A 16,067-nucleotide genomic window follows, 5' to 3' on the forward strand; every position below is an offset into this window, starting at 1 on the left:
ACCAGTGATTGGTTACTACTAAGAAAGACAGATCAGAAACAAAACTGATACTGATTTTTTCTTTACCAAGTATTCCCAGCCTGACGATGGGGAATATTCATGAGCATGTGAATCCATGCCAGACCCCATGCTGGAGAAATCAAAGTAATGCAACATTTAACACGTCCACATAACACTGCAGGTTGCTGTTCCTTGTTTACCAGTGGCTGTTATACAGTTAGAAGTGCTTTAGCCACACATTGGTAAGTTTGCAGAACCACCCACGAAATCAGCAGCAGTACTTTAAATGCGGTAGCCTACTGCATGAATCCGTAGGGCTGGCGACAGGGGTAGTGTTACCAGCATCAGTGGATGACCTATGCATGGGTCTAGGTGTGGAAGGGAAACACGTGCGCTTCCACAACTACTTAAAAGTGCATTTGAAGATGCAGACATGCGGTCACTAATGGAGTCCTACGTATACTTGCAGTGTGATTGCACATACGCCAACTAGTTTCTGTCTCCCTAGGAAACATCCATATTGCTCATCTGTTGTCATCTCGGCCAGTAGTGTGCGGTACAGATTTACCATGCACTGTTAACACAAAAAGAGAGCCTACTGACACACTAAACATTTACTATGTACATTTGTAATTGCTACGATACACCAACACTATTCGGAAAAGTAAGTTGTAGCGCAAATGGATACATACACAAGACAATTTGCCCTTTCCACACGTTTATTATGAGGGCAGCCAAGGAATCGGTAACAAACCGTTGTTAACGGGACGTTATGGTTATTTTGCCGTACCAAACCAACGTTCGGCTTACAGTGCCCTACTAAAAACCTATGAAATTCACTAACAAAAACATTGTTAAAGGGACGTTAATGTTAAGTTGCACTAGCAAAAACCTATGAAATTCAATGGAAAAACGTTACAGGGATGTTATGGTTACAGGTAAAACCGAAAAGAAAAATAATTTGACAGTTATGGTAAGCTAAGCAACCATAACTTGTGCCACCAGTGTGCACTGCAAGGACCAACACCCATGATATCAAAGATGCCATCACAAATCTCATTCATGACGACATCACTGATGACATCACATGTGCATGTAGTTTTAGAGGATGCCTCCACAAAGCATTGTTATTGTAATGGTGGCAGAAAACTATCAACGATTATTGGAAGAACTATCATGAGATAAGTAGGTCATGGAGGAATGCATTGCTATACGCACCATTGTATTACACACCTTCACTGTACATGAAAAAACTCATGTGCAAACGTAGCCACTGTCTGCACCGTGCCTCATGAAAGTAACCTTCAAAATCTTTCCATGTTAAATAGTGAAATCATTAATGCATTTGTTTTAGAGTGTCGGGTACTGTGAAACATTTAAGTAGCTACCATTGCCTTTATAACTACATAATTGCACTAATGCACAGAAACCATAAAGACACCACAATGCATACAAACATGACCATATACAAGGGAATTAAAGTAAGCTCAAAATAAGCAGTATTAACTGATTATCTTCATTCACAGAAACCAGTGCTGTGTTTTACGCTCTCCTCTTCCCCTATATGTATCATATGATGTGAGTGAACCGTAAGGAAAGTAGTGCAAGACCATAGGAGGAGGGTGCCGTACACAAATGTAGAACCTTTTGAATTGTTTGTTCCTGACTGTTAGTGAAGAAAAGCACCGGGCCTACTTACGGTAGTGAACAAAACAGAGGGAGTCACAATGTGATGCCATCAGTGATGTCATGAATGAGATTTGTGATGGCATCTTTGATGTCATGGGTGTTAGTCCTTGCAGTAAACACTGGTGGCACGAGTTATGGTTGCTTAGCTTACCATAACTGTTCAATTTCTGAGTTTTTTCTGTTTTATCTCTAACCATAACATCCCTGTAACAACCTTTTTCCATTGAATTTCATAGGTTTTTGCTAGTGCAACTTAAACATAACATCCCTTTAACAATGTTTTTGAGATATATGATACATTACTCACCGTAATCTTATTTCTGATGCTTGTATCTGCAGATACAAGCATCAGACACAAGATTATGGCGAGTAATGTATCCATTCTGAGGCTTGTGGAATCTGCTTTGATCACATGCTATGCATAGATTAGCAAGCAGTGTTAGGAGAAGGTGGTGTGTTGTGAGAAGGTTCAGCGGCAAATAGATGTTTTAGAACCGCTTGTCCCACCTGTGTATCTGCTTTAGAATGAGTGTCGAAGAAGTGCCAAGTGAAAGTGTGCACAGAGCTCCATGTTGCTGCTTTGCAAATGGTATCCAGCAAGACATTTGCGATAAAGGCCAAAGTAGCTCCTGTACCCCTTGTGGAGTGAGCTCTTAGTGTGAAAGGCAGTGTCTTGCTTGATAATGAGTAACAGAGCTGTATGCATCTGCCTTTCCCATCTGGAGATGGCATTTTTGGAAATGGGGTCGTCTCCTCTGTCTGTTTTTCTGAGAGGTCTGGTCTTGTTTACATAGTAAAGGTCCGCCTACCTTACATCTAGTGTATGGAGTTTTTTCTCAGCTTAGCTGGATGGGTTCTGAAAGAAGGCCGGTAGCTCAATGGATTGGTTTACGTGAAATATGGAGATGAATTTAGGTGAAAACCTAGGATTTGTTCACAAAACCAATTTGTCCTTGTGGATGACAAAGAAAGGGTCCTGCACTGACAATGCTGTAAGTTCACTTGCTAGGCCATAAATACTGCATATGCAATAACCATATACTAAAGTGACACGTCGGACACGAGGTTCGTTTTCCAAACAAGTCTGGTTTATTTCAAAGTATTCTCAGTCAGCCGACTGGGTCTCAACGCCTCACAACGTGTGTTCCCAAACACTGAGATGCGAGAGAGAGCAAACAGCACTCAAGCAGCAATATATATACAATATACATAACCTGTGTGAAGGCAATTTGATCCGCCCATATTCATGTCATTCAGGCTAGGGTTCAGTGGTTGACAATTATACAGTTATGACAATTATGACACGGTCTGACAAGTCTTCATTCAGCCTACACAGTTATTTTAGCAAAGGAAGCAGAGATAGTTTCTGTTATGGGGGAACATGTAGCTTCTGGCTCAGCAAGGATATCATGTTCTTAGCAGGGAAACATTCCTTACTATGTTATCTGTGTGACTTGGGTCATGAGCTAAGGGTCAGATAGTTCTGAAGCAGAAAATAGCATTCTCTGCGAAGGAGCACCGCTAGAAGAATAGAATTCAGGTTTTAACTGCCTTTTACTACAGCGTTTGCAAGACAACCCGGCACCTGGTCTGCTGATTAGATGCAGCTTCTGCTCGCCTTCAAGATCTTAGTGAGAGAAAAACAATGTATTTCTGCAAAGTTTGACATTCCTGTCTGTGTTAGTATTTCAGCATTCAGGCCGTGGCCTCGCACTGTGTGCGAGTTCGAAGCATAGAATACATTTGCAAAGCGTTTTGACAGAAAGGAAAAAAGCAAATGGCTGACATTATACAAAATGGACGCCCTTTGGTTACATTGGCGATTCTTTCATCGTGATGTTTGTCATAAGATGCGATTGGTTTCAGGCCAACATATTATACCTATCATTCGACTATAGGATTACGTTTCTGGTCTAACACACTGACTCTCCTTGTGGAAGCGATAGCCACTAAGAAGGCAGTTTTATAGGTAAGGTGTTTCTTGCTTTATAATAGGCTCAAAGGGAGGTCCCACGAGCTTTGCAAGAACTACATTTAGATCCCAGCCTGGCGGTGGGTTTGAAATTGGAGGGTGGAGCCTCTTTGCTCCCTCCATGAATGCTTTGATGGCGGGGACTTTCCACTACAATACTTTACTCTGAGAGGTGGTGTAAACTGATAAAGCCGCCAGGTGAACCTTTATAGAGTTGAATACTAACCCAGAGTCTAACAAGTGGAGCATAAAATGAAGAATGTGGGATGGAGTACATTCTACAGGGTTTATTTGATTAGACTTGCACCAAATTACAAACCTCCTCCACTTGTCGAAAATAACAGTGTCTGGTGTTTGGTTTACGAGCCTCCCTGAGGATGTCCATACACCTCTGTTGTAGGTTTAGATGCCCAAACTCTGACTTCAGGAGCCATGCTGTCAAATTCATCGAATAAGGTTCAGGGTGTACCGTTATTCCCCAGTGTTGGTGAGTAAGTTGATCTGGCACGGGAGTTGATAGGATTGCACTTCGCCAGTTTGTGCAGATGTGGATACCATGGTTGTCTCGCCCACATAGGAGCAACTTGGATGAGCCTCATTTGTTCCTCGTGAATCTCGTTCACCACTCTTTTCATTAGAGGAGTTGGGGTGGGGGGGGGGGGAGCGTAAGCAGATTTCCCTGACCAGGTCATCCATAGGGTGTTCCCCTGGAGTCTGGTTGGGGAACCCAGGCATTGCTCGTTTTCTCTTTTAGTGAACAAGACTAGTGTGGGGTAACCCCATTGTGAGAAGATGTGGTCTATGACGTTTGTGTCTAGTTGCAACCCGTGTTCTTCTGGTAGGGGATCTTTCCTGAGCGAGTCCGCTAGTGAGTCAGTTCCCCTGGAACGTGTTGGGAAGACAGGAACATCGGTCAGAGTGTCCATTTCCCTATTTTCTGTGCTAGCGTAGACCGATTTGGAGAATGTGTGCCCCCCTGCTTGTTGATGTAGAACATTGCTCTGAACATGGTTCTGAACTCTTTCCTTTGATGGAAAGACTAAATGTTCTTCTGTGTTTTTGAGAGCTCCTAGGAACTGTTTCGTTGTGCTTGGCACCGGGCTTGATTTTTTCTCGTTTATTGAGAAAACCAATTGGAAAAGAAAGTTTATGGTTCTATTGAGTGTTTTGCCTACAAATTAGCAGTGACTCCCCTGTGATCAGCCAGTTGTCCAGGTAGTGGTACACTGGGATTGCCTCCCTGCGCAGATGTGCTGCCACCACCGCCAGTACCCTGGTGAATACCCTTGGAGCAGATGCTATACTGAAGGGTAGCACCTTGAATTGGTGGTATTGGTTCACCATCTTGAAACGCAATAAGTTTCTGTGCGCTGGTAACATTCATATATAAAAATAAGCATCTTTCTTAGCCATAGTTGTCATGTAGCCCCCCCCCCGCTTTAGCAGAGGGATTACTTCTTGTAGATGGTCATGCAAAATTTTTGTGGCTCGGCAGATTTGTTTGCAGGGCATAGGTTTAATACTGGGCGCATTGTTAGATCTTTCTTTGGCACAAGGAAGTACATTGAATAAATACCCTTGTTTACCTGGTTCGCCGGGATGACTTCTATGCAGTCTTTTAGGAGCAGCGTTACGATTTCCTCGAAAAGGATGCGTTGTTCTTCCTCTGACTTTTTCTTCTGGTGCAGGGGGTGGTTCTGGGGTTGCTGGATTAGTTTCCGCACAGTACCCGCCCTCACAGTGCTTATCACCCATTGTCTGAGGTATTCCCTCTCCCATGCTTGGGTGAAATTTAAAGTGTGCCCTCCTACTAGGCATGGGAGGGCACCTGAAGCGGAATGTCACTGTTTAGGAGGTGTTGTTCCACCTCTAGTGGTGGAGGACCTCCCCCGGCCGTGAGAACGGCGCTGTTGTCTTGGGTAACGCTATGAGGATTGGCCCCAATTGTTACGCCATGATTACCCTTGGTTTTGAACATTCCCTGAACCCCTTTGGGAATTGAAAATGAGTATTCCCTCTTTGGCCTGAGGGTTCCTCTGTAAACTGTCCCAAAGACTTCAGAGTATCGTATTCGTTCTTTGCAGACTTTAGAGCATCATCGACTGCCTTTCCAAAGAGGACGTTGGCTCGATAGGCATGTTTAGCAGTGTTGCGGTGTCTCCTGCTTAAAGCCAGATTGGCAGAGCCAAGCATGGCGCTTAATAGTCATGCCTTCTGCAATTATTCTTCCCGCATTGTCTGCGGCGTCCAAATTGTTCTTGAGGATGCATCTCGAGACAGCTCTGCCATCTGCTGCTACCTGGGCCAATTGAGTCTTTAAGGGTTCTGGGACTGACGATAGTAGCGCAGACACCTCGTCCCATTTATGACAATTATAGATAGCTAAGAGAGTCGTATTGTTAGCTATTCTAGCCCGAAAGGCCGCAGAAGAGGCTACCTTCCTGCCCATGGTGCATAGGGGTTTACTTTCCCTGTCATGTGTCGCCTCAGAGGAAGCTAGTGGAATACCCGCTCTCTTTCTTGCGGTTGTGACCATGTGCGAGTCAGGTTTAAGCTGTCCCTTGACATAGAGGGGGGGTCCATGGGTGCTGGGAAGACAAGCTTCTCTATGCGTGTGTTAACCGCACGTGTTTCATTTGGCATTTCCAGAGAAAGTTGGATCCTTCTCTGGACCGATTGTAGGATTGGAATAAACTATGTAACTGATTTCTTATCCCCCAGGATATCCTCAACAAAACCCTTGTACTGCTGAGTCTCTTGTGTTCAGATCTGAACGTGCTCAGCCGCCTTAATGAACATGTCATTCAGAAGGGGCTGGTTGTCAATAGGCGAATCAGCCACTGGATGGTCTTGGTTGACGGGAGAGGCTATAGTGTACATCTCTGTCTCTTCGTCACCATAGCCGCCTTCTGTGCCGTCTTGAGCTGTATAAGTATCTACAGCTTCATCATCATCATCATAATAGTCTGTGTCAAAGAACTACGTAGGGAGAATCAACCTGTGGTGAAATATCCAGGGCGTCCGGATGAGACTTTTTAGATGGGGGGGGTTGACTAGTAGGGACATTTGCAATGACTTGAGAGCCAGAAGAAGCTGTAGTAGGAGGAGTGTTTTGGAAAGCTTCAGGGGTTTTCTCAAAATAATTGCCAATAAAGTTCATCCTCCTCATGACCCTATCTATGTCTTCACATGTCCATTGGGCTGAGCTTGAGATGGACATACGGCCTAGTGTGGAAGCCTGAGGGGTTACAGTGCCTACTAAATAGTCCTTTTCAGGAGGAGTACCTAAGTCAGGTAAGGAATCTTTCCCATGAGGTTGAGAACCCTTGTGAGTGTTGGAAGCCTTGCGAGGCTGGGAAACCTTGTGAGGCTGGGCAGAGTGACCCATCTTTATGAAGCATCTTGGAAGAGCGTTTGACTCTTTCTTCCTAAGCCCTTTCGGGGCAAGTCCCGACTGCACTGAGGCCTTACCCGATTTCGATAAAGACCATCGAACCTCAGTCGTGGAGTGGCCCAACGTCTCGTCAGCCGATGTGCGACATTTGGGTGCAGATTTATGCACAACGTCTGTGCTGTCTTTCGACAGCCGGGGCCTGTCATGTGGCGATCGGGGTCACGAATGCCCAGAGGATAGTGAACTTATGAACCTCTCCCTAGATGTCGTGAGTGGAACCGTAGTTCACAAAAGCGCTGTCTCGGCCCTGGGTTGTGTGTTTGGTGGAGGTAGGGGTTGTGAGCGCTTGGGAAACTAGCGTCTTCCTTCACCATCCGAAATGACGCGTTGCTACCATCGGTTAAGGTCCCTTCCACGTCCATGGTGGCTTTGGCCTGCATGACGTGCTGGGCCTGGCGTTTCGTCATACGGTCCATCAACATCTTTGGTTTGAAGAGCCTACAGGCTCGTCGACACTTTGCCTCGACGTGATCTCATGGGAGGCAGAGATTGCACACCAGGTTCTTGTAAACCCATGGGAAATTTTTCCTGCAACTTGGGCAGAACTTAAAAGAGGTCTTATCCATGATAACATGTAATAGCAGCTAGGCGAGTGTGATGTAGCAAAAGGGGAAAATACTCGCAATGACCTGCCCCCTCTCTCCCTACTGTGTGGGCCGAAGCACGGTGCAGCCTTCCTGGGCCGAACGGAACGGATCGTCGAAAGGATCTCCTTTGACGATCGTCTTCCATCACCATTGTCGAAGATGATCTCGATAGTCGGTGAATAAAGGATCAGAAGAGAGATCTAGCTCTAATTATTATAATCAATGGCAATATGCCGAAAGAGGAACTCTGCCATTGTGCGTCGGTCTACGATGGCGGAAAAAAACATCTGAGGGACCGCAACGCGTGAAGCACCATGGGTACAATGGACATCACACCAGGGATAGTATTACTGGCATGCCCTGTCCATGTCCCTTTTCGAATTTTGAAAACAACTAATACTCTGCAGCTTCCACTAGATGTCGGCCTACGCACAGCATGTGATCCAATCAGATTCCACAAGCCTCATAAATATATATAAGATTGCTAGCCTATTTCACTGCCTTTTTGTTGTAATATGCAGCACCTGCAATCTGGGGAAAGGGGGAGGGAGGGGATTGTGAGGGTTGGTACAACTGATTGTCTTGAATGGAGGTTTGGGTTGGTGAATTTCGATGTACTGCACTTTTTAAATGATGAAGAATCTAAAAAGGAACAATAAAAAAATGTGCAATGCTAGCAGTGCTACAAATTCAATTTCCAGCAGGCACACATTCAACACCTTAGTATGTCTACAAAACTAAGCACAAAGTTTTAAAAGGTGTAACTCATTAGCATAAAGAAAATTCACGTTTAGTATGGCAATACTGAAGTGTACGTTTCAAAGGCACAGTTTGAAAGTAGGGTGTGCCTTTTGCATTTACCTCTGTGTCTTAATTTCTTTGTAGGTATGCGTCATATTTCATTGTCGCAAAAAGCCTTCAGTTTACATAAAAATGTTTGCATCTCCATGGCAGCCACATCCATGTGATTATCCGCTTTGATTGCAATGACCAATTAATCTTAATGTTCGATTGGACTACTGCGTCGAAGCTAAAGCATCAACTCAGAGGTACGTTTAAGCAGTCAGTGCCAGGGCTCTTTAGTGAGTTTACTGCAGTTATTGATGAATAGTGCTCGCATAGAATGGGATCAAAACAAACATTTTCAAAACTTTTAAATGGTGCAATGTCTAATGTTCTCTCAGGGCACCTCGTGTTTGATATCGGCTTAACTAATTTGTATGCAAAGTGGAAAAGTCAAAATACATGACACACGGGAGAATGTGGGAGCTCACTTTAAGATGTGCATCCAAAAAAATGGAGGGCTGAAGATTGATTTAAACTTTTGCCAACTTTGTGCCTGCAGCTATCAGTGCAACTACATCAACAGTAGTGCCAGAAGACAAACTGCAAGGGCCACCTCTAACCAACAGCTGTGGGCACTAGGCTTCAGCAACCCCAATGGGTGAGGACACAAATCACCAAAAGCAGCATCCCTGGGTGTCCGAGCTCAAATGATTGGCACACTGAGATAAAAATGGGCACTGCCCCATTCAAACATCTTTCACAGTTTGCATCCGCCACTTTGCATGCAAGAAAGACATTACCGAGCATGAAGCTCATTGGTATGTTATTAGACATGCCACCTTTTAAAATGTGGTAGCCGTTTTGAATTGATCACTTTGTATCACATGTAAACCAGTGGGTATGAGAGTGGAGCTGCTCTGTGCAACTATTTTATTTAATTACTTTTTTACACATATGCAAGTCAGAAAACAAATGCAGTTGTCTTGCTATAAAGCCCTGACGCTTCAAAAATATACCCCTCACTGAAGGAATGAAATATACCACTTCTAAGAGGAATAGGACATTGTAATTACGGCAGGTATTTTATTGTCGGGGGATGCAGATAGTGTATTCATAATAACCGAAGATTGGTTGCAGCATAGAAATTTTAAGCGTACTAAAAACAACTTAAGGCTCTGTGCCAAGTAAATTCAAAACACATGCTACTTTCCAAATGTCTTTAAATAGAATACTTCAAGATTCCCCCACAATACCATGAACACTTGTTGTACTTATGCAGTCACACATTTAGGACTCCTTGCACTTATATTTGGGGACACATTACGTGCAATAGTGATGTAGGATTAATTTGCGGCCTGCTAAAAACAATTCTCAGCACTTCCAGCATTGCAAATGGCTTACATAATTTTCCTCCAGCCAGGAGTTTAAAGTGAAAAAAATAGTGTTCTCTATGTGAAAGAAACGTCGAGCACCATCTTTTGTTGCTCATTTCACTGTGTGGCCACGATCCAATGAAGTGTATAAGACTTTGAAAGCTAATGCATTGCATCATCACAGCATAATATTTTCAGATAGTCCAATCAGTGATAATAATGTGAACACTGGTTCTTTTACTAGAAAGGTATACATGCAAGGAGATGGGATCAGTGAATCTGAGGCCTGGGAATCGGGGTTCCAAGCCCAACAGACCTACTTGGTTGGGCAGCTGAATCTCTCCATAACACACTTTGCTTTATAAATAAAAAATAAAAAAACACATGATTTAGATATATGCTGCACATATGTACTACACTGCTTTGAAAAAAATATTGGGTATCCTCGCCGTTTCTGGAGATCTTGTCATCCTGTGCACATCTTGCCCTAACTTATTGTGCCCATCTCAAACACCCGCGCCACAACAGTGTCCAAGGCTGAAGTTTGCTTGTCTGCAGTATCCTGTAGGCATAAATGATTAACAAGTTACCTTGCTGCCCCTTAGGCAACTCTCCAACACCATCCAGGGTTCATCATAATTGCAGTATAAGACTGGTTTCACCCATCATCAGATACTTGGCGTGTGCAGTAGTTTATGCACTTCTGTGATGAATAGTAGGTAAAACACTTATTCGTATAGCTAGTTTAATAAAATGTATATTAAAGATGTGTACTAAATACAATAGATATTCAAATATTTATATATAAACTTGGAAAGCTGTCATGAACAGTGAAGCTCTTTCACGAGGAGCTTTTATTGACTCTCTTAGACCCTTCCTGTACAAGTCAAACTCTGGAAGCCTTAAGGGATTTTTCTACAGACATCAGAAAAAACCTACTTTAAGACCACAGAAGGACCCTCCCCTTCTCCCAACTATGTTCCACTCTTTATTGCACAGTGCTCTGCGGCTTTCCATCTAGGGTTAATAAAGATTATCTACAATCCTTTAGTAAGCACAGGAACATTCTCACCATAGTGCCACAACAGGAGAGTAGACAGCAAGCCTGTCATAATAACTTTACAAGCAACTTCAAAGGCTCAGTCATTATACCCTGGTGCTTGAAGAGTCTAAGTCTCGGTGAGCCTAGGCTCAAGATTCAAGAGCAGGCAAAGCATACACTCGTGGTGTATGTCAGTCGCACTCATCCATCTCAAACAGACTTCAACACACAAATTTGCTTTATCAAAAGCCTGGAGCCAAGAAGAAAATCTACCAAAACAATCTGTATTCAACCAATAACAGGACAAACTTACAAAAGAACTGAAACAAAAACGCACAAACTGAAAACCTCAGAATATTTAAGAACATCTCTAGAAATTGGAGGTGCTAAAACAATGCCCAAGACATAGATGACTGACATGAGTGACTGAAGACTCTCCCTTAAGGACCAAGGAGAAGATCAATGCACAGCATTGGATAAATTCTACCTACAGTTGCGCGATAGAGGCCAAGTAAGAATTTTAAGATGTTCCTGAATTCTCCAAAACTGACATCGGAATACCTGAAAGTAAGCAAAACTCTTATTCACTAATTACTTACATAATGGTAATTATCACAAACATTTCACTGCCCTTGTAGAAAAGAACTGGTCTAAGCAAAACGCATGCTAAACCCCATTGCAAATAATACTGCTGGCAAACATACTTACACAACATCCTCGACGCAAATTTTCGGTCCGACAACATTGGCTGCTCCACTTGCCATTTTAAAGGCAAAGTGTTTCTCAGGGCAAATTTTTGAGATCCCACATTTATATCTTGGAGGCTTAGTGACTGAAGAAAATGAAAATTAGAATTACAAGATAGCAATAATGAGGTCCATTGTTTGAAACAATTACATTTGAATCAAAAATAATCGCACTGCCGGTTGGTACATCTGAATATCACAGCCTTAATGTTATGACTGAAAAGCATGAACTCTTAACAGCAGGTCTAAAATATGAGATGAATGATTCTCTGACCATTCATGTTACACAGGAACTGCTCTCGCTGCATGCTATAGTTTCCTGGAGATCTTTGTTGACATATTATAAGATCCTATCCCCTCCACAGACACCATCAATTAAGATTTGTCAGCCATGATCAATAGAAATGGTGCATCGATTATGATTTATGCTGACCACTGTGAGACAATTCTTAAAGAGCTAAATCAAGTTTTTCCGAAGAATCTGACGGCTACAAAACAAAGTTTGGCATCTCGAAATTCAAATCAGATAATTATATACAAGCTTTACACTGAATGTCTGCAGAAAGTAGCCAAATTAAAGTCAGCCCCGAATTACATAATAAAGTTTCCCTGTTAAAAAGTACACACCAAGTTCATTATATTCTGTTTTAGACTCTTGAGATCTTAGGCCCAAGAAATAAGTTATCTTCTGACATAATACAGCAGTTTTAAGGATGTACAAGCAACTTTGAAGCATCTGGTAATTTGCTGCCATGGTTCACATACCTTGAAGGTCAAGTATTTTAGTCAATTTGTATATTGTTTTGCAACAGAGAATTTAGAAATGTTTTGGCACTGTCTCAGAGTGGGTACTCCGACTTCATGAAATCTAGCATTGCTAAGATTTTTAGCAGATATTCAAAATAAAAGCACATTATTAAAGAATTGTAATTTATAATCAAATTCGAATTCGTTTTATAATACATAGTCAATAGTCTTCATGTTACTATCAAATTACTGCCACTAGTTTACGGATTTGTTTGTTTTAGTTCTAACTTCGTTCAGGATGGGGCATAACGTCACTTCTGCACTTACCATTCAGGTTATGGTGGGTGGGCTGTCTCACCATGGGGTGAACTAATGTATCGCTTTCTCCATTGTGAAAGGTAGAGTGAGCTACAAACTGTGGTTGTAAACCCTCCCGAGTGGTTATTTGGCAGTGTTCTTGGCCGAGGGACCCCCAGACCTTTGTGTGTATTTCTAGGACTTGAAGCTAGACCTATGTTAAGTCATTAATGACGACACACATACAAATATTTTGTTGATGATGCATTGTTAGATCATGCTTTTGTTCCCATCCTTAATCATGTTAAGATACACTTTGTATTGTTTTGTGTTTCACCAACATTTGTGTCTCCATAACAATGCACACAAGTACTGCTCGAGGCAATCTGCAGTACTTACATAATGCACTGTCTAACATTGTTGCAGCTTGACTCTGTGCGCTTTTGTAAGTATATTTAGTAAAGCATATACTAAGCGTATGTGTATGGTAGACTTCGCACCATGTTTTCTCCTTTGCCATCAAAAACAGGAATAAAGTCTATGGCACAGCCAAATTGAAAAGGCTTGTTGGACTAGTATATGTTGTAGTTCACTTAATTGTTTCTATAACTACACACAGTATTGGACTGCAGATGGGTTCTATAGGCAGATTAGATTGACTTCAGCCAACTCTTTGGACTAGTAGTACATACACAACCTATGGTATGTTACATTTATAAGTGGCAGGTCCTCCTTGTTTTTACATTTCACATTTTTACCCACAGTCCTGCCACAAAGGGCCATCCCTCCAGTTACGTGGTCTGTCAAGATGAGGACTGTCTTGTATATTAGCTGTGCTTTGAATGCTTGAAGTGCTTTGAAGACTGCTAGCAGTTCTAGAAGGTTTATATGCTTTTGGTTAATACTTCTGTCCACACTTTGTGTGCAGTGTGATGGAGAAAGTGAGCCACCCACTATGTTAAGGATGTATCTGTTGTAAGAGTGGCTTTGATAACTGTTGTTGAAAGGTTTTCCCTTTAACAGGTTGTCCTTGGACTACCAATGCAATGATTGAACTAGATAGAGGTTCTGAAACCACCACTAAATAGTCCCGCATACCGCTTGCTTGCAACCATTAGTTAGCTAACCACTCTTCCATAGGATGCATATGCAGTTGGGGTGTGTGGCACTAGACAAATGCAAGAAGCCATTATTCCTGGGAAATCTGAAGAAAACAGAAAAAAAAACAAATTGGAGAAAATGCCAAAAAGGGCGTTGAAAAAAAAAACTGATTTAAAAAAAATGTCGATCAAGGAGACTCGCCTTTATCAACACTCACAAGCGAACAACACAAAAAAGTAAAGGACCCCGTGGTGCCGGTTCCCTACCATGTGTGTGAAGGGAGCCAGCGTTGATGGCCGATTGCGCCAGAATGCAAGTAAGGGTGTGGGGGACCGGGTTGCCCAAAATTTCCGTGGGAGACAAAACCGAAAGTTATTTTCTAAAAAATAGCTCCTTTTTTTCTCCCTCTGTCATTTCTGATTCAAACATTTCACGCTGATCCCATTCCCAGTAGGTGCATTGCCTTTCGCAGTGTTACTTGATGACCGGCTGGCTACAAACTGAGTTGTTTGAAACCGCATGTTTTGGACCCTCTCGTTGGAGGGAAATGCTAGTCAGTCATTTATTTGGATTAGTGTTCCCAGAAATTGTTTTACTTGGCTGGGCACTAGAATTGACTTTCTTTTCATTTATGGAGAATCTTAATTGGAACAGAAGGTCGACTGTTCGCTGTGTGCTCTGTAGACACCTTTGAAGTGTCTCCTGTTATTAGCAAGTCGTCTAAGTAAGGGTACACTGGAATAGGACTGCCTTTGTAAGTGAGCAGCCACTACAGCTAGGACCTTTGTAAACACCCTGGCTGCTGAGACTATACCGAATGGTAGCACTCTGAATTGGTAGCGTGTCCCCCATGTTAGGTATTTTTTGTGCACTGGCAACGTTGAAATATTAAAGTATGCATTTTTCACTCCCGATGTTGCCATGTAATCCTTCTGTTTTAGCAGGGGAATTACCCCCTGTATCATAGTGATCCTGAATGTTTGAGGTTTGACATGCGTGTTTGCAGGGCATAAGTCTAGCACCGTGTGCGTTGTTAGATTTTTCTTTGGAACAAGGAATTACAATGAATAAACCTTGATAGTCCTCCAGAGGTGGTACAAGCTCTATTGCTTCTTTTTCCAGTAGTATTAGAATCTCCTCCTGTAGGATGAGAACATTTTCTGAAGGTATCTTTCTTGCATGAGGAGGGTGGTGACGTGGTGTTTCGATGAACTCTGAGGAATACCCTTTTGCCAGTGTTGCAAGCACACTGTGATCCAACTTTATTCCCTCCCATTGCTAGGTGAAATGTTTTATGCAACCCCCGACGGGATGCATGAAAGGGAATGTGAACCAGCCTGTCATTTGTTGGCAGGTGCTGCTGGGCCTCAAGAGGCGCCAACCCTGCCTCGCCCTTTTCCTTGGCGAAACCCCCTCTGCTGGTTGGATTGAAAGAAGGTCGATTCTGACAGGTGTAAGGAAGGCATGGTATCAAACAGTGAAGACAGACAAGTGATAACAGTTCAACCACCCATTGATATGTTCAATAAACACCCTTGAACGCTTATCTAATCCTAAATCGAAGGATGGGAGCAAGCTACGACCAGCAAATAATAATAATGCAGTCCTAGTCGAGTCTCTGAAATAAAAGGGCCTATACTAATAAACCTATTGCCAATCCTTACTTCTAAATATAAAATGTGTGGGACAACCATGTAGACAAAAGAAAGGTGTTCAAGAAATGATATGCCAGGATAGTTCAGCAGTTTGCTTCCCTTCCCCGCGTTCATCACAGGACAAGGCGGCACTTTTAAGCTACACACACACACACACACACACACACACACACACTTTTTGGCCACAAGGAAACAGTTCAAAGCATAGGTATTCGCACCTTCTGCCACAGTCTCTCTCCCAATGACAGTCTCTTATTGCAGAGGGCCTGACCAAACACCAAAGTTCCTTTATTATCAGGATTTTCACATTCACAGTTTTGCAATTGGACTCCCTCGTTCGGGCTTGGACCACGGATCGCTCTAGTTCGGGATCAGACCAGTAGTTATCAAAAACCAAAGGCTGTGCGATGGGTTTTGCGTAAACAGTCGCAGGACCGCTTCGATTCACACAAATTCTTATTCTTTATCTTTTACTTTAGTTTCTGACACTTCTTGGCCACATGTGTTAAAGAGACCTTTGATTGAGCACACTCGCATTGCCGGACCACTCTGTCACGAATATTGTATCTTCTTTGCTACAGTTCAAACATCCATCAGCCATTAGAATGTCCTCGTGTC

General features: G+C 42.8%; 1 protein-coding gene across 3 annotated transcripts in view; it reads right to left on the reverse strand.

Moving 5' to 3' along the window:
- The window catches only part of FAM3C (FAM3 metabolism regulating signaling molecule C), a 655,720-nt gene that overhangs the window by 249,892 nt on the left and 389,761 nt on the right, over positions 1–16,067 (reverse strand). For all 3 annotated transcript variants that reach the window (XM_069629081.1, XM_069629083.1, XM_069629082.1), the window contains exon 5: positions 11,612–11,735. In XM_069629081.1, coding sequence (XP_069485182.1) covers positions 11,612–11,735 — 124 coding nt within the window. The remainder of the gene's footprint in view (positions 1–11,611; positions 11,736–16,067) is intronic.

This window comes from Ambystoma mexicanum, chromosome 12 (assembly GCF_040938575.1).
Source record: "Ambystoma mexicanum isolate Mex_15411 chromosome 12, UKY_AmexF1_1, whole genome shotgun sequence".
In the NCBI taxonomy this organism is placed as follows: Eukaryota; Metazoa; Chordata; class Amphibia; order Caudata; family Ambystomatidae; genus Ambystoma; species Ambystoma mexicanum.